Source organism: Haliotis asinina, chromosome 6 (genome assembly GCF_037392515.1).
Source record: "Haliotis asinina isolate JCU_RB_2024 chromosome 6, JCU_Hal_asi_v2, whole genome shotgun sequence".
NCBI classification, from domain to species: Eukaryota; Metazoa; Mollusca; class Gastropoda; order Lepetellida; family Haliotidae; genus Haliotis; species Haliotis asinina.
The window spans coordinates 68,544,652-68,568,917 of record NC_090285.1 but is presented as its reverse complement, the minus strand read 5'-3'; the positions used below and the strand labels follow the sequence as shown (position 1 = coordinate 68,568,917).

Here is a 24,266-nt window from a genome sequence, read left to right as displayed (position 1 = left end):
CATTCTTTCCCTTAGAAAAGGTGGTTTTTTTTCATAAAGACAACCTCCTCCTACCCCTACCTCTATGACTAAACATAACCCCTTGAGATAATCCTAATAAATAGAATACATTTCAAGTGGGTGTTATCTTGCTGAATGTCCATTTTGCAGTGCTGGCTTTAGAACTATATGGTTGAATGAAGGTTTTACTTTGCCCAGCAATGGATAAGTAAAATTGCAGGATGTGTGCAAGATGTTTCTACGCATTTTTTAATATACATGTATCTGGATATTTGATGAGTTTGCAATTCTGAATGAAGATCTGTTATTTACAAAAGACATAACAGGAGTTCAGAATTTGTTTTAAAAGCCACTTGCAAGATGAAGAGTGATAAATTCTAAATAATGATAGCTCTAATTTATTATTATTGCAATAGCTACGTTATGAAATTATGCAGATATGAAATTAAATCCATGTTTATTTGCAGTTTGAAACCATAAGCGGAAATTATCTCTAGTAGCCCACAGACAAGTAAGATACCATTACTTGATTGCCAGAAATGAAAACTGACTTTTCCTGGGCATCAGGAGATGAGATCTTTTAACCCCTTCATAATTTGATTGGTTGTTTGTTTCAAGGTCTTGAGTAATTGGAATGCAGTGCAAAGTAAGAGACTAATATGAGGAACAGAGCTTTTTATGTCATGTACAGGTTATTCAGGACTCGATAATCAAGGATAATTCAATAATCAATTGAAGTGAGTGTTTTACCTTGTCCATCACAAGGTGGGACAATTCCTAATAGTGTAGGATGTGGTCACAGTCATAACTAATAGGACTTCTTTCAAACTTTGACTGGCAATCTAGAAGTTGGGAAGTACAATATAGAACAAACTTTATGGGTGACAACTTCTTTTATTCATGAGCGTGACGTGTCAGTACAGATTCTTGAACCATTGTCAAGCAAGATATATCTATTACTGATTAACTTGATCTCACCCAAGATATACATGTATCTGTTACTGAGTTAACTTGATTATTACTTGATCTCACCCTAGATATATCTACTGGAACAGCCAGTCATAGTGTATATATGTGCATACTGACAAATTCATCTGTTTGCATCACCCTGTGCACTGTTGAAATACATTGTACATTATTATATTGACATGTATATATTTTCAAGCCACACAACAATTAACAAATTACTAAAACATGGAGACAACCAATACCATTAAAGCAATACAGATTGGATTTCTTTTTAATATCACACAATCTAATGTACTCTGTTGATAATACAGAAATCATACCAAGCAATGAGTCTGATCATTCTCTGATAAGTATAACAATAAATTTCACAGAATTGGAAAGAGGTAAAGGGTTTGGAAATTTAACAAGTCTCTTCTATATGATACAGAATATATCGGAAATGTTAAAGAACCAATAAACTCTACTTTAGCAAAATACAAATTATCCAAACAAAATGGTGACGGGATCAGGTATAGTATCTGTCATCAGTTACTGTGGAAATGATCCTGTTTGAAATAAGAGGCATGACTAATATTGTACACATCAACCAAAAAGATTGTAAGAAATGGCAAGGATGAGGATTTAACATCTTAATAGAAGGAAAACTTTTCTTTTTTTTCAAGAAATTGGAGGAAAAGGGAATTACATTTGTGAGCCACATTATAAATCAAAATGGTATTATTCACTCCCTGTAATATATTAAAAGCTGTTTATTTGTTGACACTAATTTCCTTGAATACCACAGCATTACGAATGTAGACCTTGACTCCTACAATAAGAACAGCAGTGTCTGCTAAGATGTTATAAAATAAACAAGTATAGCCATTTTCACCATTTACTATAAGCTTGATAAAAAATGGAAAGAAAAGTATTATTATCAATACTATGTGATTTACCTTTGTTAAAACAACAGAGAACTTATGGGAAATATTAGAAGGACAATTTTTCTGAAATGAAAATGGGAGAATATTAATTTAATGCCCAATTAATGTACACAGAATAAATTAGAAATATTTCCAATACAAGATTACTCTGACTATGTTACGAACTAATACTTATTTACAAGATTTAAATGATTTCCTTTGCACTGACCAAAGTAACTTTTTTACATTTTGGTCATCTGTCCACACTCTCCGAACACAATAATATTGAATCATCCTTTAATAATTCCACGTAGGACCACAGTAGGTCTAGGTAATGGTAAGACTTACATATAGCAGGCACTTCGTATTGAATACATACATGCATATACACAAAATAGCTTTCTAGTGATCATTATCTGAGTAATGATGATGACTGGTTAATGATAATACAGTGTCATGTGATTATAGATCTGAGGCCACACTTAATCTGCGTAAACTTTGCATATTACTAATCAGACATTGTCATTAGTGTGGCGATGATCACTGTACATTTCCATGATGACAGTGACTTGAAACCTGGTAGTATGTATACAGTTATTTGATACAAATTTCCTTTTATGTGTAACTATCTCCAGGATGCCATTGTTCTAAGTGATCTTACTGCTATGGTGACCGCAACTCCCATACCTTAACATAGGTTTAAGGTAGTCTTAGCGCTATGGTGACCGCAACTCCCATACCTTAACATAGGTTTAAGGTAGTCTTAGCGCTATGGTGACCGCAACTCCCATACCTTAACATAGGTTTAAGGTAGTCTTAGCGCTATGGTGACCGCAACTCCCATACCTTAACATAGGTTTAAGGTAGTCTTAGCGCTATGGTGACCGGAACTCCCATAACTTAACATTGGTTTAAGGTCTTAGCGCTATGGTGACCGTAACTCCCATACCTTAACATTGGCTTATGGTCTTAGCGCGAAGGTTGTTGTACAACGTCGACCTACTATGGTCCTGCATGGAATAATTATAGGAGGTTGTACCATCATTATCAAATTCTTTGACTACTGAACACCTATATGGTGATGGTGACTTTAAAAGTTCATATGTATACATGTATGTATTCAATAAGTGCCTGATGTATGTTGCATGTATTCCTTGGAAATAGAAACTTAAGATAAAAAAAAATTTACTGCAACAAAACAAAACTATGTTCATGTTGTATTGATATCACAACAGGTTTGTAAATGCACGCACAAATACACACTGGTGGTTGAATGTGCCTACAAAGTCTGATGTCAGATTCAAGCAATGGTTTTATAGTTGATGTGGATGCAGAATGGGATTTTCATCTTTGCTGCTTCCAGCAACCATAAGTCTCTGAAGCGTAGGCGTTCCTGCTTCCAAATTGTAAGTGGAAAAAATCCCATGCTGGTTCCACTCTCAGTTTGTCACATTGTGCTGAAGTGTCAAAATTCATTTACTGGTGTTCCTGTGCTTCTGCAGTGCCCTCACCACATCAAAAGCTTCACTACTAGCATATTCTTTTCTTCATAATGGTCACATTAATATTTTTATAATTCCTGTATAGATGTTTCTGCTCATCAGGGGTATTTCTACCATTCTGAAAAGGCCCGGGTTTACAAGTGATTGTTGCTAAAAAGGTTTGGCAAGCCCCCAACACTATCTTAACATAAAGCTTTGCAGCCTATCAGGCTTACATGAAAAAATCGGCTTGCTACATGTCTGCCCATGTTAAAAATGCACAAAAAATACAAAGCTTTTTGTAACAAAATGGACAAGCACATAGCCCAAATTACTCGGTTAGAGTGTTTCTCGTATCGAACACAGCATTGGAATTCAGGAGCACCTGAAGCTTTACCTTTAACAAATGGGCTTTGACAAGGCCACCTGACCATCAGGATTTATTTCAAACATGACCATCAGTTTATGAAATGTTTGACGACATTGATGATGTATGTGAGTTAGTAAAGCCTCACATTTCTACCCATAGACTAACGTTTCAGCTGTAATTGTAAATCATTTTGATGGTGACAAATAGGCCCATTTAAATTGAAGGGAGCCCCAGTGGGAGCATCAGAACCTGAGGAAATATAGACTTGCTTTGTTTAGGGCTTTAGCATTGCAGGTAGGGCTAGTCCAGGGACAGTGAGACAGACTACTTTACAAACTGTCATTGTTTTCATGTTTCATTTGTCAACTGGAATATTGTAAACTATAGACTTAAACAAGAGACAGAAACTTGATATCTTGTATTAACAGTTTTCAAGGTTGCAAATTCCACAGTAAGCTTTCTTTGGAATACCATCTTGAAAACTATGCCCCTTGCCTCGAGTTTTAACCACCCTTCGGTAAACTTTGTTCACCCCATATTTGTTTGTCAGGCCCTTGATGTCGACATCCTCAGTGTACAGAAACTCTGTGTGGAACCTGTTGACAGATGTCATCATGAATGTTTTTTTTATGTCCTCTTGGCTGGTATATGAAGAAAAGGCTGGACTTGCCACTGGTGTTTCTGGAGGAGAGATTTGACTGGCCCCAGGTGTTTCTGGAGGAGAGATTTGACTGGCCACTGGTGTTTCTGGAGTAGAGACTTGACTGGTCACTGGTGTTTCTGGAGGAGAGATTTGACTGGCCCCTGGTGTTTCTGGAGGAGAGATTTGACTGGCCCCGGATGTTTCTGGAGGAGAGAGGTCTTGTGATGCTGGATGATGATTGTCACTATTTACAGAATTAGCTAAGATTGGTGTCTCATTTCTTCTATATGAGATGTCTTCTATGACTGTAAAAAATGGGTTGCTCTTCAAATCCAGCTCAATGAGTCTGTCTTCACAGAATCTGTCTTCCTCAGATCCAATCTTAGTGACAACTGCTGTGACATAATGTACTTTGTTGTGACAAAAGAAGTCTGCAAAGTACATCCTGGTGTCTGATGTAAACAGTACCTCTGCTGGGATGAAAAGTCTGCTTTCGCCAAAGTAGGAGAAGTTTGGTGGCCTTTGTGGAGGATTTGTTTCCCTTGTGTCAAATGATCCGCTGAAGAAGAGGCCACTGATCTTGTGGTTGATGGCAGAATATGGGTCACCATTGTTGTCCTTCATGTATTTCTCCATCACTCCGTTTCTGTTATACATGATGTTATCAAAGTAAGATGCTGGTTTATTTCGATACATCTGCGTGATGGCATATTTCCTGGGACTTAGGGCGTTGTCCCTACAGTATCTTTCTGCCTTCTCCAGGAGTTTTCCAAGATCTTCTTTGGACATGCCTGTTGAGAACATGATGACAAGTAACTCTTGAGTTTGCTCCAGACATTTGGAAATATTATGTCATTGCCATTGGTGGGACAGTGTGGATGAAATATGTTCTAGATAGATTTTGATGTTGGAGCAATGGGACAGCTTTGTGGTTGCAGCATTTCCTACATCCTGTAAAGCCAGTTATTGGCATTCCTCTCTTACTTATCAACTAAAGTTGCATAAAACCATTTACATGTCTAGAACTGAGGAGATTGCTAGTGTTCAAATGTGAGGCTCAATGTGTGTTAATGGACCTGACTTCCTGGGACTTAACCAACATGTTATTGTCAGTTTATGCAATCTTTCACAGTTTTTCATAATAAAATGAAGCGTTCCTTAAACTGGTTGTAAATACTATGAAATATAGAGTGATTTTTGTCTTTAGTGTTCATTTGGCCAGAGCAAAGGGCAGGAGGGGAAAACAATAAAAAATAATATCACCAATCAAGCAATATCCTTTATACTCAAAGTATTTTACTTTTAGCAATTTATGAAGTGCATATGGGGCCAAAAACAATCCAAACAATAGTTTTCATGTAAGTTTGTATTTTGAACCAATAAAAGTATTAGAATTATATTTTTTAAGCAGTAAAAATTCATTTTTTTTTTTTTTTTCTTATTCTTGAAAAAATACAGCAGGTGGATCCATAAAACAAGAAATAAGACTGGTCTGGCCTTAGTGAGAATATTTAGAGAGTCATGGCGATGAGAACACTGCTGAAATTACTTACAGGTCTTGATGTCCATGATTCTTGAGCTTCCACTTGGGGTGTTTTGTTCACACACTCGAGATGGCTGTCTGAATGTGTGACCTTTGTTGTTTGTTAACCCAAGAGCCTTGACCTTGTACTTGGTTCTGGACTGACAGATGGGCAGGAGTGGGATGCCAGCACTGATAGGTTGGGATGACAGCACAACATACTCCTTCTGACTTTTCTCACAGAACACAACACACAGACCTGCCTCACTCTCAGATGGTCCAGTAGGTTTAAGGCTGTAGGTCAATGGTGGTTTGTGCTCCACCTCCATCATAAGGTCATCCTGAAATTTTGCCAATAAATGTAACATTTAATTTTAAATATTTTTTATTCCATTTTTCTAATTTCAGATTCTCCATGGTCCTCTAGTCTCCACTGCAGATCTGTATCATGTGTATTGCCAAATGGCATATTCTGACTACAGGTGCATTTTCTGTATACCGAGCATCCATATGATGGTATTAAGTGGAAATTCAGTTAAGTGAAAAACTGAAAATGGTAGATTCTTTTCTTGTCAGTACTCCTCGCGAGTGTGTTTGGGATGGTTAATATCCTGCATTGGGAATAAACATTGTATTTAGTCAGCCTTGGTGAGCTAAATACACCTAATTATCATACAATGTCACTCTTATTTTAAAATTGTAAGAAATGTGATTTCATTTGCCACAGATCATGAAACTGAACTTCCTGAGATGTGCCCGCATATCTATGACGTCACAAATATGTGCATAATAATACGTAACGTCACAAGCTCTGTGACGCAGTTTTCTACTGATCACTTATTTGACTGCATTATGTCGTGTAGTTCCCAATCAGCTTCTATGTCAAAGCGTGTATTGTTGTCAACAAATATTAACTTAGTTTGAAAAATGACGAAAAACGTGTGGAATCTGGGAAAATTTCAGTTAAACTTTTGAACAACAAATACAATGTTCGCGAGGCATTTTACAAGCGCACTTGTCAGCTGACAAAGTGTCAAACTGTTCATTCAAGATTTTTATGTCTGCTGTCCAAGTCAATAATTGCAAGACGCCTCTCTTATCAAGGCACTCACAGTACCGTAACCACGGCCATCAATCTGGACACAATCGCTGATAGATGGGCGTGACACCATGTTTGTTTACAGTGTGAAAGTAGTCCCTAAAATTTGCATATGACCTCTCTAATTTGTATCAGTATCCATATATGACCCCAACGGATACCAAAAATATCCATTGGCTTTATCCTGCCGAGAACATTACCCATTGCATGATAAAGTATGTTAATACTAATGGGATCAAGTTGACACATGTCTTTGTATCCCAGTTGCATAGATCGATACTCATGAAGTTGATCACTGGATTGTTTGGTCCAGACTCAATTATTTACAGACTGATGACATTACTGGAATATTGCTGAGTGCTGCATAATACATCTACCAAGAAACGTAAAATAGTGATCCTGTTTCATGTGGTTTATGTCAGTTTGTAGGAATGTACCTGTGTTTTCATCAAGGTGGTCATATGGTTTATATAAGTGTAGGAATATACAGGTCTGTGTTTTCATTGAGTCCATCATTTGGTTGATATAAGTGCAGGAACGTACCTGTGTTTTCATTGAGTCCATTATGTGGTTCATAGAAGTGCAGGAACGTACCTGTGTGTTCATCGAGTCTATCATGCGATGACTTGAACAGAAGATATTCTCACCAGCAATGTCAATGTCATGTATTCTCTCTGTCACAGACAAATCAGAAACAAAGCAACTTTCAGCTCACTTGCTTCAAGCATGTATGAGTTCTAATTTGAAGCACTATTGTGACTCTAAATGAAGATATTTCATGGCTTTGAAACCTTTAGCTTGGTGACCAGCCGGAACATGGTGCTATTCCCCTTGGTCTATTGAACTCAGTATTCAGTAGTATAACTACACAAGAATCTAGAGAAGGGTTAAATTCAAACCGGCAGATTTAAACATCTGTATCATGACATCCTGCATGTATTTCTGTCTGAAAAATGGTAAGGAGGCATTTGGGGAGTTTATATGAACAAAGTGAATGTGATGATGCAAGGCTTGTCAATGCACATTTTTCTCACTTCGTTTTTCTCACATACGACTTTTATACTCCCGCTGGCGGATCGTGATGGATGTAGATGGTATTTTATCAGAGTCACGTGGACCAATCAAAACTCGACATTCTTACATGAGGCTAGATAATCAGTTTTATCGAAGCACTCTGGGACTTGTTAGCATGGAATTTTATCGAAGCACTCTGGGACTTGTTAATGTGGGGTTTTATAGAGACAACAGTTTGGTGTCACAAAACACAATGACTACCTTGAGTATATAACTGCACATACCTTCTGGTTCACCAAATTGTGGAACTGAAACTTTCCTGGATGTTCCCACATTGTATAATTCCAGCATGGGGTCGTTGATGGGGCCATTGACGGCAGCAGTACCTGGGTTGTCCGTAAGGCCCCACACCAGCACACTGTTCAGTTGGGACTTGGAGAATCCTGACCACAGGAAGTTGTAGAACTCACATTTCTCCAGAAGCAGGATACGTTCCAGGTGGTTGTACTGGTTGTTGACAGCCACAACAACGTGGGTATTGTCCCCCCATGTTATGTTCAGCTTCAACACTGCTGGGGATGTTTCACTGGTTTTGAATGAAATTACAGATGCATGGTAACACTGAAATTAGAATAACAATGATTTTTACCTGGATGCATATATTCTTTTGGTAAATATATGAATGAATGTGGTAAATAAGACCTTCCTTTAGTGTCCCACATTACAATGTTACACCTTACTGTACACTGTCACATATTTCGTTATAAGATGCAATGCAGTAAATTAGGCCTTCCTATAGTGTCCCACTCCACAGTGTTACACCTTACTGTACTCTGTTACATATTTCATTATGAGACGCAATGTGGGAAACAATACTTGGTGATATCATCCCTGCAAAAAGCAGTCTATGCCCCCCCTGTGATCTATCATCTTTCCATGCAATAGCTTCAGTCCAAAGAGCTTGAAAGTTTTTGACGTAATTGTATAAAATACATGAAATATTAGTCCATCTGACACCAGTCTATAAATATATATATTTTTTTCTTTGAACTTAAAATGTTTGGTTAAATGACAGTTAGGACTTAATGTCCTCCATTTTTTTTCATTTTTTCCCTCAAACATTGAAATCACCTCACAGATTACTTTGTTGATACATGTCATCAAATCCCAAATGTGCTGATCAATGCTCATGATGCTGGTCACTGGATAGTCTGGTCCAGATTCAGGTATTTACACCCTGCCACCATATAGCAGGAATATTTCTGAGGCTACATGGGACTATTCCTGGCTGAGCTGAACATACTAACAGTGCAATGGATAGATCCTTCACGTAAGACCAGCCAGGGCTCTAGTGAGAGATTGTTCCTATCCCTGGCTGAGCTGAACATTCCCAGACAGTGCAATGGATAGATCCTTGCCTAAGACCAGCCAGGGCTCTAGCGAGAGATTGTTCCTATCCCTGGCTGAGCTGAACATTCCCAGACAGTGCAATGGATAGATCCTTGCCTAAGACCAGCCAGGGCCCTAGTGAGAGATGGTTCCTGTCTCACAGAGTACCCAATTGTCAGGGTACAGCATCTGCCCCTCAGAGTTGAAATGCCTATCCTCATCCCATTTAGCTGCCACTTTGGCCCTGCAGAGACTTTACAGCTATTCAGCTGCAGTTCAAGGTCAGGCCTACCATACTAACAGTGAACAAATCATCAAAAACTATAAACCAAATCAGAACAAAAATCACCAAAGTAGGAAAATAAACTTCCAAAACAGCAACAATATCCTCTAAAACCAAAACAAACGCTCTGTAATTATTAAGAAACCTAATCATTTGAAATGGAAACAAAACTCACGTATCAGCTACAACAGTGCCCGAGAATGGTCACTGAGCATACAAAACGGCAGTGATAGCATCCATAAATGGCAGTCATAGCATCCTAGAAAAATGTGGCAAGTCTAGATTTCCTTAGCTTCTGAAAATGAAGAAAGTCTCAGGGTTCCATTTCATTATATTATTTTTTTCACTATGAACGTTTTTTTCAGTAAAATATGTTCATTTCGGAGACTAGCTGGTGGTCCAAAACTTAGGGCACCTGCTGGTCACTACATGGACTCGATAAGACTCCACAGGTTATCATTGACAGCAAGAGATGTTGCATATAGTGGGGGATGGCGAAGGGTTGTATATGGACACACCCCATTAACATGATTGGCTGTCTCTACAGTAGGGGCAGACTTTGATGAAGATGATCGTCAAAAATATCATGTGATGATTCCATGGGAATATGGATCTCAGTAACCCTTGCCAGATATGGTGCAGACTCTCTGTGATTAAATCACACTGTCACAAACGTTCTGGTCAGACAGATCAGATGCCATGTCCCTGGCTGTTGCTTTGGGTGGTCAGTGCTTCAGAAACGCTGCACTGAATTATTGATAGCTAAAGACCGCAGTGCGATTTATGTTGGTATGTTGAGTTTGCCCTTGCTGCTAGTGAATGCACAGTGTGGGATATTAGTGACTATTTTCAGTGGGAAATAAGGCACATCCACCCTTATATCCCCTGGCCTCTGTTCCCGATTTTTGTTAGTGTTGTTACCACTCTTTGACTCAGCATGTCATCATGCCGACTCATAAGTCTGGAAATATTCTGGACTGGGTTATCACCCACAGTGATCTCAAACTTGTTTGTGACGTTCAGGTCAAGGACCAGCAGATTTCAGACCACTTCAGTGTCTTTTTCAACTTAAGGCTGACAAAGCCGGAGAACGAACGATTGGTTTTGCCCTGTCGAAACATCAGTAAAATCCCATCTGAGACTTTCAGGCTTGATTTATTGAACTCAAAACTACTGAGTGATCCTCCTTCCGACGTTGATGAACTTGTTCAACTCTTCTGTGATACTCTTACATCACTTCTGGATAAGCACGCTCCTGCAGTTGAGAAGACTGTGATCCTTCGTCCTCATGCCCCATGGTATGATGAGACTGTACGTCACTCGAAGTGTATTCGGCGCAGAGCAGAGAGACAATGGCGTAGTACTCGGCTAGAGATACATCGGCAAATATATCGGCAGTGTTGCAATGATACCAGACACATGATTATTTCAGCTAAAAGGAACTATTGTCTCCAGAGCATAGCCGACAGCATGGGTAAGCCAGCATCCCTATATCGGTTCATGGGCAAACTACTTGGAAAGGGACGAGACCAAGATACTCAGACTCCAGCAGAGGAACAGAAGGAACTGGCAAACTCATTCAACTCCTTCTTTATCTCAAAAATAGAGAAAATTCGTCATGGTCTTACTTGTAATGGTGATTTCAGTGAACCAGTGTTTGTAGGTAGCCCCCTGTCGCATTTCAGAACATTTAGTCCCCAGGATATTGTACAACTCATTCGTTCGTCAAAACCCACTTCTTGTGACTCTGATCCAATTCCAACCAAACTTCTGATAAAGCACCTGGACCTGCTGATCTCCCCCATCACTATGATTGTTAATACAAGTCTTCAGAATGGTGTGTTCCCAAACAGTTTCAAGGGGGCGGTGGTCAGACCACTATTGAAAAAGTCTGGCCTGGATCCGCAGGACCTGAAAAACTTTCGGCCTGTCTCAAACTTGCCTTTCATATCTAAAATCATTGAGAAAGCAGTTCACTCCTGTCTCAAAGAACATCTATTAAGCCATGATCTCCTTGATTCTTTCCAGTCTGCCTACCGGCAGTACTACAGTACAGAGACAGCATTGCTCCAGGTAACAGACAAACTTCAACGTGCTACTGATGAGGGTAAGATTTCAGCTCTCGTCATGTTGGACTTATCCGCGGCTTTCGATACCGTTGACCACCCTAAACTCCTGACTAGATTGAAGCATCATTATGGACTGTGTGACCTTGTCTTTCAGTGGGTTTCCTCTTACTTGACAGACCGGCATCAATCGGTCCTTGTGGGCAGAGAGCGCTCTCCTGCTGTGACTGTCTCCTGTGGGGTGCCCCAAGGATCGGTTCTTGGTCCGGTTCTGTTTGTACTGTACACAGGGCATGTTGGAAACATTGTCAGTGATCACGGCATGTCTCATCATGTTTATGCTGATGACATACAGCTTCTGGAATCCTTTCACCCATCAGAGTTGAATGAGTCTCTTCAACGCATCGCTGACTGTACACTAGACATAAAGTCGTGGATGACTACAAATAAGCTCAAGCTGAACGACACGAAAACCGAAGCTCTCCTTGTAGGCACAAGACAACAACTAAGCAAGGTGGAAGCTGTCATCCTCAAAGTTGCAGATGCGGATATCTGCCCATCAGATGTTGTGAGGAATCTTGGCCAGTACTTGACTTCTGCAGCAACTCAAGCCCTGGTTCGAGCTCTGGTAACATCCAGGCTCGACTATTGTAACAGTGTTCTTTCTGGCATTAACTCCAATCTGGCTGTTAAACTGCAGAGGATACAAAACACCTCTGCCCGCATTATCAGTAGAACTTCCAAATGTGCCCACATCACTCCTATCCTGAAAGAACTCCACTGGCTACCAGTCAAAGCAAGAATTGACTTCAAAATACTCTGCCTGACATATAAATGTCTTCGTGGCTTGGCCCCTTCCTACCTGTCTAACCTGCTTCACCCATATGTACCAGCCCGCACCCTCCGTTCCAACTCTCAGAATATTCTTGTGATACCCACCTACAGACTGAAATCTTTCGGACACCGCAGCTTCTCCTACACAGCACCAGTCCTCTGGAATGCTCTTCCATGTGATATCAAAGACTCTAAAAGTTTTGACAGTTTCAAAGCAAAACTGAAAACCCACCTTTTCTCAGTATACTTCACATAATTTAACCCATCTTCATCTTTGTACATATTTCTATTTATTTCTGTAGCGCTTTGAACATACCTAAGGGCGAGGAAAAGGCGCATTATAAATGTGCATTATTATTATTATTACCAACTAATCATGTCTGACACCAGATCAACCATAATGCATGACATTGCCTTCATTTGACATGATCTCAGAAGTGACCATATCCCCCACCTGGCTACATTCAGACCCTCCCCAACCTCTGTAATGTCCTTGGTATGTCCATGTTGATCGCTGTCAGCTTCAACACCCATATACACATGCATGCTTGCATATAAGCCTAACCACTATGAACAGAAACTTGACCCACTCCCAGTCAACATCAACATGACTAGCCCTATCAACTATGAAACAGGACAAATTTTACTCACCACCAACATGACTTAGCCCTTGTCACCACCAACATGACCTAGTCCCTATTGCCACCAACATGACGTAGCTCCTATCACCACCAACATGACCTAGCCCTATCATCACCAACATGACCTAGCCCCTATTGTCACCAACATGACGTAGCCCCTATCACCACTAACATGTCCTAGCCCCTATCACCACCAAAATGACCTAACCCCTATCACCACCAACATGACCTAGCCCCTATCACCACCAACATGACCTAGCCCCTATCATCACCAACATGACCTAGCCCCTATCACCACCAACATGACCTAGCCCCTATCACCACCAACATGACCTAGTCCCTATTGCCACCAACATGACGTAACTCCTATCACCACCAACATGACCTAGCCCCTATCACCACCAACATGACCTAGCCCCTATTGTCACCAACATGACGTAGCCCCTATTGTCACCAACATGACCTAGCCCCTATCATCACCAACATGACCTAGCCCCTATCACCACCAACATGACCTAGCCCCTATCACCACCAACATGACCTAGCCCCTATTGTCACCAACATGACCTAGCCCCTATCACCACCAACATGACCTAGCCCCTATCACCACCAACATGACCTAGCCACTATTGTCACCAACATGACCTAGCCCCTATCACCACCAACATGACCTAGCCCCTATTGTCACCAACATGACCTAGCCCCTATCATCACCAACATGACCTAGCCCCTATCACCACCAACATGACCTAGCCCCTATTGTCACCAACATGATGTAGCCCCTTTCACCACCAACATGACCTAGCCCCTATCACCACCAACATGACCTAGCCCCTATCACCACCAACATGACCTAGCCCCTATTGTCACCAACATGACCTAGCCCCTATCACCACCAACATGACCTAGCCCCTATCATCACCAACATGACGTAGCCCCTATCACCACCAACATGACCTAGCCCCTATCACCACCAACATGACCTAGCCCCTATCACCACCAACATGACCTAGCCCCTATTGTCACCAGCATGACGTAGCCCCTATCACCACCAACATGACCTAGCCCCTATCATCACCAACATGACCTAGCCCCTATCACCACCAACATGACCTAGCCCCTATCATCACCAACATGACCTAGCCCCTATTGTCACCAACATGACCTAGCCCCTATCACCACCAACATGACCTAGCCCCTATCACCACCAACATGACCTAGCCCCTATTGCCACCAACATGACGTAGCCCCTATCACCACCAACATGACCTAGCCCCTATCACCACCAACATGACCTAGCCCCTATCACCACCAACATGACCTAGCCCCTATCATCACCAACATGACCTAGCCCCTATCACCACCAACATGACCTAGCCCCTATCACCACCAACATGACCTAGCCCCTATTGTCACCAGCATGACGTAGCCCCTATCACCACCAACATGACCTAGCCCCTATCACCACCAACATGACCTAGCCCCTATCACCACCAACATGACCTAGCCCCTATCATCACCAACATGACCTAGCCCCTATCATCACCAACATGACCTAGCCCCTATCATCACCAACATGACCTAGCCCCTATCACCACCAACATGACGTAGCCCCTATCACCACCAACATGACCTAGCCCCTATCACCACCAACATGACCTAGCCCCTATTGTCACCAGCATGACGTAGCCCCTATCACCACCAACATGACCTAGCCCCTATCATCACCAACATGACCTAGCCCCTATCACCACCAACATGACCTAGCCCCTATCATCACCAACATGACGTAGCCCCTATTGTCACCAACATGACCTAGCCCCTATCACCACCAACATGACCTAGCCCCTATCACCACCAACATGACGTAGCCCCTATCACCACCAACATCACCTAGCCCCTATCACCAACAACATCACCTATCCCTAGGCTATAAAACCATAATATACCTGTCTCCATTAAAGGTCACACGCAACGTAAAACACAACTTTGCAGATTCTGATACCTTTAAGTGTGTCAGCAATGAGCCAACCAATGAACTTGAATGCACATCAACGGTTCTGAATGTGTTCGCTTTCAGAGGTCCTTCGTTTTGAGTGTAGCAGACCCAAGTACAAAATATTGCAGTTTTGATTTGCGACTGTATGCTGATAATTTTGTTTATTTCTTTTTTCATAGTCAGCAATGCATATTATATATCATGAACAAGTGATAATTGTGTTTTAATTATGTTTGTTGTTTTGGTTGCATGTGACCTTGAAGTTGCAGTCAATATGTACTGAAATGTTGAAAGGTAAAATTTCCAATTAAAAATATAACTACAAAATGAGACACACTCTCTAGGATGTGATGACCATTCACCATTCACTAGAATAATTGTTATAATATACTTACGCTGGGCATGGTGGATCCAACTGTAAAATGTTAGTCAAGACAGATTACAAATCATACAATCACAAGTGTTCCAGATAAACTATGTGCTTCCTGGAAAATTGGTGAATGGTCAGACTGGCACCACTGGTTGGTATGCATGATCATGAGAAGGTACGTTTCTCTGAAGCATTGACATGATTTTGAGAAAAAGAGGAAGTGCACCAATCCAGAGTATGTTGTGTTGAACACTACCATACACAGCTTATCCGGTTATGAGCAGTGAATCAGCCAATCTCATTTCGAAGAAATGCACAACTTTCACTTTCATTTCTGGGAAACTCAGTTATTCTTGGCACTACTGTTTCTTCATGGAACTATGCAATTCTGCTGCAGACAATGGAGAATAATTATTCACCGACCTCAATACCTCAGTACAGTGAACCTTTGTGTCCAACTGTAAGTCTTGACTGCCTTTCATCATATTTTATCCCCTGCAACGCATTTTGCAGGGGCATTAAAATGCTCTCTGTCTATCAGTTTGTTCTTCCATACACATGCGTCTTTTCTGGAGCAGAATTAGTACCAGTTTGGGTAGTTTTGGATATCTGAATGAAATACTTTTTTTGTGTGTTTCCATGGCAACAAGTTTGTCTTTGACTGAATTTGGTGACTGTACTCCTTTCTGGAGCAGAATACTCCCCTTCCACTTTGTCTTATACACACCAAGAACTTTTGACATCATCATAACTAGCAGACATGACGAGTATTTTGCCATTGAGGGGGATTTGATGACTTTGTCTTTTTGTTTAATACAGTCTCCTCTGTTTGTGGACAGCATGTTTAGTGTTGTGGGTATGGGGGCTGATGGGTTATCTTGTTATGCAGATGGTGTTAGTTTGATTCTGATATATGGTACATGTGGTTTATCCCACTTCCCTCTTTTGAATAACTTCAGGTTTGACTTTGAGCATCAAAATTTACAACTAGTACAACTATGCAATTACAACTGATATGTATTTGTTGTTTAACTCTTCAATAAGCAATTTTCCAGCTATATGGCTATACTACAATTACAACTACTACATAATTTCTAGTGTAGGTCCAGGTTAGAAATGGTCTTCAGAAACTCACGCTTGTTGTAAGAGGCAACTAATGGGAGAGGGTGGTCAGGCTCCAGTTTATTGTCTTCCCATAAATACCTTCAAAACAAATAGCTGGAAGTTTTTTGACATAAATGTGTAAAATGCAAGAAATGTTAGTCCCTCTGGCATGAAACGCTTGTTCAAGAAAGCATATTTATTGTCAATATATTTTTTAAATTTCTCTGTCAACTTAAACTATTTAGTTAAAGGATAGACAGGAAGTAATATACCTATGCATTATTTTCAAAGTTTTCCCTCCCACAATCTGAGTCATGTTTTCACCTTACAAATTACTTTGATCAATGTTCATGATGCTTGTCACTGGAAAGTACAGTGGCATTAGCAACAAACAAAACAGTAATACTGAATGCTGGACACCACAAAAAAGTGCCATATTGCCATTACAATTAGCTTGGTCAAGCAATATATAACCTTGATAGTATATGCAGTCTTTAGGACTATACATATTGTTACGGTTAAGAATTTACTGTGACAACAATTTAAGAAATCCTCTGTGAACCAACAAAACAGAACAGAAACAAGTCGTTAACGTTCAAATTCTGTACTAATATGCAAGGAGAGCAAGGTATACAAAGTCACAAGTCAATATAAGAATGCTAATTACAAATACAATTCAAGAGAGACTAAATCTAAGTCAGTGGGTCACAAAATACAATATAGCAAACTCACCAAAGTCTTGGTGTGAGAGAGAATCAACTATGGCAGAATGTAAACACAGTGATGGTCTGACAGCAGATAATGTAGGTCAGGCGTGGACGGGTTTTCAAGTGTTGGCAGTAACTCCAGCAAATATGAATGAATGTGTGTGAGTTTCGCCCTCCACATGGCAACAAGCCTTTTTGTATATTTACTGAGTCATTTCCCGAAAGTTCGGGCTCAAACAAACATCGTCAACACTGCAGAATGCCCTAGAATAAGTCTCCCGGAAGTAAACACATCAAAAACTAGGAGCAGATAAATTCCGGAAAACCAGAATGCGTGAGGTAGCTATTAAAACAAAATGTGACCAATCATAATTAATATTCAAAACACTAAATGTTGTGACCCAATAATAATTATTACTGAATTAATAACAAAAATATACAGAAAATACACACTCTTAACAATATCGATAGCTGAGTTTTGCCAACCTTTCCTGCTCTTCTTGGTAATATTTGGTAAGACAATTTCTTACTGAAATGTATATTTGTTTGCTATTTTATCAGTACGAGTTTGCAGCAAATGGACTGTAAGTACTTGTTAGTTCTGTAAATAAACCAAAGAGAATAATCAATAAGATGGAGTATCACCCAACTCTTGCAGTTGTCTACAGTTTCCAACACTCTCACTACAGCAGTCCATCCAACTGACCACGCCATTCCGTACTCCAGTCTATCAGTCCATCCAACTGACCATGCCATTCAACACTTCAGTCTATCAGTCCATCCATCTGACCACGCCATTCCGTACTTCAGTCTATCAGTCCATCCAACTGACCACGCCATTCCGTACTTCAGTCTATTAGTCCATCCAACTGACCATGCCATTCAACACTTCAGTCTCTCAGTCCATCCAACTGACCACGGCATTCCGCACTTCACTCTATCAGTCCATCCAACTGACCATGCCATTCAACAATTCAGTCTCTCAGTCCATCCAACTGACCATGCCATTCCGTACTTCAGTCTATCAGTCCATCCAACTGACCATGCCATTCAACACTTCAGTCTCTCAGTCCATCCAACTGACCATGCCATTCAACACTTCAGTCTCTCAGTCCATCCAACTGACCACGCCATTCTGCACTTCACTCTATCAGTCCATCCAACTGACCATGCCATTCAACACTTCAGTCTCTCAGTCCATCCAACTGACCACGCCATTCAACACTTCAGTCTATCAGTCCATCCAACTGAACATGCCATTCCGTACTTCAGTCTATCAGTCCATCCAACTGACCATGCCATTCAACACTTCAGTCTCTAAGTCCATCCAACTGACCACGCCATTCAACACTTCAGTCTATCAGTCCATCCAACTGACCACGCCATTCCGTACTTCAATCTATCAGTCCATCCAACTGACCATACCATTCCGTACTTAAGTCTATCAGTCAATCCAACTGACCATGCCATTCCACACTTCAGTCTATCCGTTCATCCAACGGACCATGCCATTCTGTAATTCAGTCATTAGATATAAAACATGCATTATAGTGTATCATTCTCTGGACAAGATAGGCAATACATACAATTCAACACTGTAACATTTAGCACATTTTCAAATCACAGACATTCGGAAATTCTTTCCAAAAAGAGAGGATCATTGTTTGAAGGTTGCACATGATGTAAGAAACTTCCTTTGAATATGAAGATGTCACTGGCATCTGTTCTTTAGGCCTTGGGGGGAAGGTTACATATTGGACAGTGGGGATTCTTTGGAATTCCATCCACCTTGCTCACCCCTAAACCTCTGACCTGCCGGAAATAGACATTGCCTTGTCCACATCTCTCAGTCAAGCCCTTGATGTCGACATCCTCAGTGTACAGAAATTCCACATGAAACCTGTTGACAGACACCATGGTAAATGTCTTTCTGACAACATTCTGGTGGGAGTACATATTGTAGGGTGAAATATGCCTGGCGTATGACCCAGCATATCCATGGGACATTGACAGAGACTGGAAACTGCTGGATAACCCAGCCAGCTGATCTAGGCGATGTGCTGCCCTTTCAGTGTGTTCTTTGATGATGAAAAAAGGATTATCTTTTAAGTCCAGCTCAATGAGTCTGTCCTCACAGAATCTGTCTTCTTCTGAGCTCCTCTTTGTGAGAACTGCTGTGACATAATGTACTTTGTTATGACAAAAGAAGTCTGCAAAGTACATCCTGGTGTCTGATGTAAAAAGTACCTCTGCTGGGATGAAAAGTCTGGTATCTCCAAAGTAGGAGAAGTCTGGGGGATTCATGGTGCGTGTGTCCAGTGATCCGCTGAAGAAGAGGCCATTAATTTTGTGGTTGATTGCAGAATATGGGTCACCATTGTTGTCTTTGATATACTTCTCCATCACTCCACCCCTATTGGACATGATGTTTGCATAGTAGTGTTTACGCTTATTGCGGTAGAACTGTGTGATGTTATATTTCCCAGGATACCTGGAGTTGAATCGACAGAAATTTTCTGCCCTGTTTTGTAGCTCTTGTAGTTCCTCTTTTGACATACCTAAAACATGAGTAAGTTCAGTTAATATTGTCTTCAAAGTTTTATAGATCTAGATTATGAAATCAGTCAGCAATTTCTCTCAGTTTTCAAGATTCAATTTCCGTGAAAGAATACCACTATTGAGACAAGTGAAGAAAAAAATGTCCAACTTACAAGTCCTAATGGGGAACATTTCTGTTGATTTATGAGGTGTGTAACTATAGAAGACAGGAGAGGGCTGGTCAGAAGTGTACACTTGACAATCGTTTAGTTGAATAGCCTTGACCTTGTAGTTGGTTCTGGACTCGCAGATGGGTAGGAGTGGAATGGTGGTCCTCACTGGGTGGGATGACATTATGACATATTCCTTCTGACTTCTCTCACAGACAATGACACACATATGTGCTGCACTCCTGGAAGATACTGTAGGTTGGAGGACGTATTCTACTGGAGGTCTGTGTCCTGTCTGGGTGCCCAGATGAGGCTTCTCTTCCACCTTCATCATGAGTTTGCCCTGGTCAAGTTCATACCATTTATAAATCTCATATGTGATTTCAATATTTTTAACATTTCTGAAGAAATTATCAGATGTTTCAAAAAGGCTCAAAACAATCTCTGATGATGAAAATATGGTTCTGTTGAACTGTTTGAGGGGTACATATTTCGAAAAAGGTCACATTTTGAAAAAGAAAACTCAATTCCTATGTCTTATTTTCAATAACACAAGTACATTTTTTCAGCCCTGGTGAAGGTGCATTAAAGCTTGAGATCGTACTTTGACTCTTCATCAACATGTTGAGTTATCAAACAGAGCAAGAAGTCATCCATCAGTGGGACTGGTCTGAATGACCTTCTGATTGATACACTCGGCTCACCTCTGTCTTCAGGATGTCAATCAGTTTGTCTCGAAAGTAATAATGTTGCCCACCACGCAGGTCTACATCCTCCCTCACTGTAAAATATACAGTAACAACATTGTGTTTCACTTGCACGACCAAAACAAATATATTGACCATGTTAGACTTGTTTTTCTGTTAGTCATGGGAAATTGTTGGGTGTGTAAAACATTTTAGTGACTTCTGGGTCATCATCTATCTGTATCCAAGGATCAGGCTGGCAGTATGGGGATGCAGTGATAGGTTCACAGCACCCCTCACTCACTGAAGGCCACTTCTGTCTCTGTGGCCTTATGGATTTCGACAGGTTCACAGCATCCCTCTCTCACTGAAGGCCATGTCTTTCTCTGAGGCCTTATGGATACAGATAGGTTCACAGCATCCCTTACTCACTCAAAGCCACTTCTGTCTCTGTAGCTTTATGGATTTTGATAGGTTCACAGCACCCCTTACTCACTCAAAGCCACTTCTGTCTCTGTAGCTTTATGGATTTTGATAGGTTCACAGCACCCCTTACTCACTCAAAGCCACTTCTGTCTCTGTGGCCTCACAGATAGTTATAGCTTTACAGCATCCCTTTCTCACTGAAGGCCACTTTTGTTTCCATGGCCCTATGGATACAGTGTCTGCCTCTCGTGCCTGGTTTGATCCCTGGTTGTATCATAGCAACAGATGCTAATATATGCTACTCATAATTACACTGGTTCTCTGTATTACAAGGACAAAACAGTGAGTGGTCAGTTCGGAGACAGGATACTGGGAGTTGCGTAATATCCATATTAAACCAAGGGATTGTATCTCAGTTAGTTAGGCTTCAGTCATCAGTCAGAACCATCCCACATATTGCTTTATAAGTGCAGTGATCTCAGACTCAATATTAAACCCCAGTTCAACTTTTTAGTCCAATATTGACCCACCTTGAAGTCCTGAGACACAAGAAAGGACAACTTTCTTTCCTGCCTCCACTGAGTAGACAGTAGTAGGAGGATGTCGGGATGGAATTGTTGGAGTGGACTCCTTCAGACCATAAACCTGGACAACAAACTGCTCAGAGATTGAAAATCCAGACCATATTAAAGCATTGGTTTTGCTTCTTTCCAAGAGCAATAGCTGTTTCATTTGACCATGCTTGTCACTGACATTCACGAGGACATGCGACATGTCACGCCATTTGATGTTTAGTTTTAGGCGAGGAGGATCAGCTTTTGTATCCCTGAACTGGAGAGTTGATTTGTAGGAATTCTGTGAAAAAGAGAACATACATGCTAGATTTTTTTTTCACTTCACGAATGATATCAAGGTGTCACAAATAGATTTGTAATATTTGTTGTTATATGGATTGATATAACTTTCAAAATGAAACATGTACATTTATAAAGAGTCTTGACAACGTTTACTTACATAATTCTCCATGGTATTGATTGTGGGACTGCCGATGCTACTTACTTATACAGGCACATCCACAAGTATGTCGGCAGATTCAGATACGTCATGTCTATTTGTAGGCCTGAAACCAGCGTACTTTCCAGTGGTGATTTCCCTCATGAAATATTCTAGTGAGATAAAGAGCAATTGATATGTACAAAGGTGCATATTTGGTACAGCCCAGACAATGTACTACTGACAAAAACATTTTGACAAGCGCATGATAAAATCTGTGGATTTCTGTTAATCAAAAAGGTGCTAAACAGAAAAGGTTTTAAATTGCAGGTACTGTTTTCATGTTCTTCCAAGTGAGCAGGCATATACAGGAGTAATGCAAAGGACTTCATCGGAATAATAGGTCTTACACGGAAGTAAAATCAAAAGTTGGGCATTTTAAGCAAGTGCAGGTGGAGATTGTTGATTTGTTCACTGCTGATGCTATATTAGGGCATATGTTGTTGTTCATCCCTATAAGGGCATGTGTTGTTGTTCATGATAGTGCTACATCACTCGTGATCTAAATATAGCATTATAGCCTATTCACATTAGTTCCTTAATACTGCATGTTTTGTATGCTCAGTTGGGACTGAGACTTGTGAATAGCTGAAGGGTTCTCAGAAGAGAGAGCATGACGATCTATGTGTGTCTATATATGTGTGTGTTAGTCTGTCTCACAGTCCCGGAACCACATTATTTTTCCTAGCCCTCACTGTGATGCTAAAGCCCTACATGAAGCAAGTCTAGATTTCCTTAGGTTCTGAATATGCATTTGCATGCATGCGCTTATGTGTGTCCACAAGTGCGCAACGAGTAGTACCATCTTTTAACATACATTGGTATTATGCAGTTAGGGACTGACGAATCAAAGCATTAGAAGTCATAGATTAGAAGTTGATTAAGGCCTCGGTTGATTGGCTGGCCAGTCTCCACACACCCTGCTGTCGTGAACACATTCATTGGTGAAGGACAGATGATCGAATGAGGTCACAGACAATCACGTTATCTTGCACGACTTCACAGTAATACTAGCTCTGACAGGGAGTGGCGCTTGTGTAAACTCTACACAGGTTAGGCATCTTTTTGGACATTGTATGTGAACCCTCATTCATGTATTCTTTAAATCTTTAGCATGGTGCAGTTTTATATTCCCTCCATGCTGCTTTCTGCAGTCATACCACAAAACAGATAGAGTCTATGCTGTAACGTGCCAGGCTGCTCAGTTAATGATGGGGTATGTCAATGTATTATGTATAAGCTTCAAGAAACACAACACAGTTGTATTGTGTAGGTGTTTCCAGGTATAAAATGAATTCTTGGAACAAGTATCTGTCTTTCTTTGAAATGCACTAACCTACTTTCTCTTTACACCAATGTCACACAGCCAATGACAAATGCCTCTGTGTGGAACACATGCCTTGACAGCTGCCTGCTAGATTGGAATATCGTGGTTGAGCAGTACAGGTATATTTCCTTGGGTGGCTTGTATCTGCCTTCTTTCCTCACAGCTAGGTAGTGCCTGGATGGTAGTTTGGTGGCTGGGCACATTTTGAGTTGAGGGAATGTTACGAAATGTTACTTCTCTTCCAAAATTTACTTTTTCAACCGTATATCTGGAATAGGATCACAATTTTTATTCGATGTTTTGTACAAGCCTTTCTAATCCACATCATGCATGAGAAACTAAGTTTCCGAGTAAATATGTACCTCCACAGCGGACATGTTGCCGTGACATGTTTGTAATAGTTCTGTGGAAAGTGCCTGGTCACAAGGGATTTATGGGTAATTGTTGAGGGATTCCTGCATTTCAAGTGTAGTCTTTCATTGTCTGTGACAGATCTGTTTGCTTAAATATAATTTAAGTATCATCATGGCATTTGCTTGTCTGTATTTTCAACTAAACCAATATATTTATAATTTTTTTGCAAAAAATTGTCAAAGTATAAAAACTCAAACACTGAATAATCTGGTACAGAATCAGAAACTGTGCTGCCATATGATTCCAACCACTAAATATC

General features: G+C 40.6%; 2 protein-coding genes across 2 annotated transcripts; both read right to left on the bottom strand.

Moving 5' to 3' along the window:
- Nucleotides 1-874: 874 nt before the first annotated feature.
- On the bottom strand, nucleotides 875-16,055 carry LOC137288111 (uncharacterized). The gene is made up of 5 exons (XM_067820506.1): nucleotides 15,608-16,055; nucleotides 8,285-8,621; nucleotides 7,581-7,660; nucleotides 5,919-6,228; nucleotides 875-5,156 (listed from the first exon to the last, which is right to left on the bottom strand). The coding sequence occupies exons 1-5, from the start codon at nucleotides 15,614-15,616 to the stop codon at nucleotides 4,144-4,146; spliced, it is 1,749 nt and encodes a 582-aa protein (XP_067676607.1). The 5' UTR covers nucleotides 15,617-16,055; the 3' UTR covers nucleotides 875-4,143.
- A 1,219-nt stretch (nucleotides 16,056-17,274) lies between these two features.
- LOC137286911 (uncharacterized) lies at nucleotides 17,275-22,297 on the bottom strand. The gene is made up of 5 exons (XM_067818936.1): nucleotides 22,228-22,297; nucleotides 21,744-22,068; nucleotides 20,806-20,882; nucleotides 20,105-20,444; nucleotides 17,275-19,951 (listed from the first exon to the last, which is right to left on the bottom strand). Exons 1-5 carry the CDS (start codon nucleotides 22,237-22,239, stop codon nucleotides 19,122-19,124), a joined length of 1,584 nt encoding a protein of 527 aa, XP_067675037.1. The 5' UTR covers nucleotides 22,240-22,297; the 3' UTR covers nucleotides 17,275-19,121.
- Nucleotides 22,298-24,266: the final 1,969 nt, after the last annotated feature.

Bases quoted from the DNA above. Each gene is read 5' to 3' on its own strand.
- LOC137288111 (XM_067820506.1), bottom strand. The intron at 7,661-8,284 runs GTATGTGCAGTT...TGTCTGTGACAG, and splicing joins ACAATTTGGTGAACCAGAAG to AGAGAATACATGACATTGAC. The intron at 5,157-5,918 runs GTAAGTAATTTC...TGTTCTCAACAG, and splicing joins AATCATGGACATCAAGACCT to GCATGTCCAAAGAAGATCTT.
- LOC137286911 (XM_067818936.1), bottom strand. The intron at 20,883-21,743 runs GTGGGTCAATAT...TATATTTTACAG, and splicing joins TTGTGTCTCAGGACTTCAAG to TGAGGGAGGATGTAGACCTG. The intron at 20,445-20,805 runs GTGAGCCGAGTG...GAACTTGACCAG, and splicing joins TTGACATCCTGAAGACAGAG to GGCAAACTCATGATGAAGGT.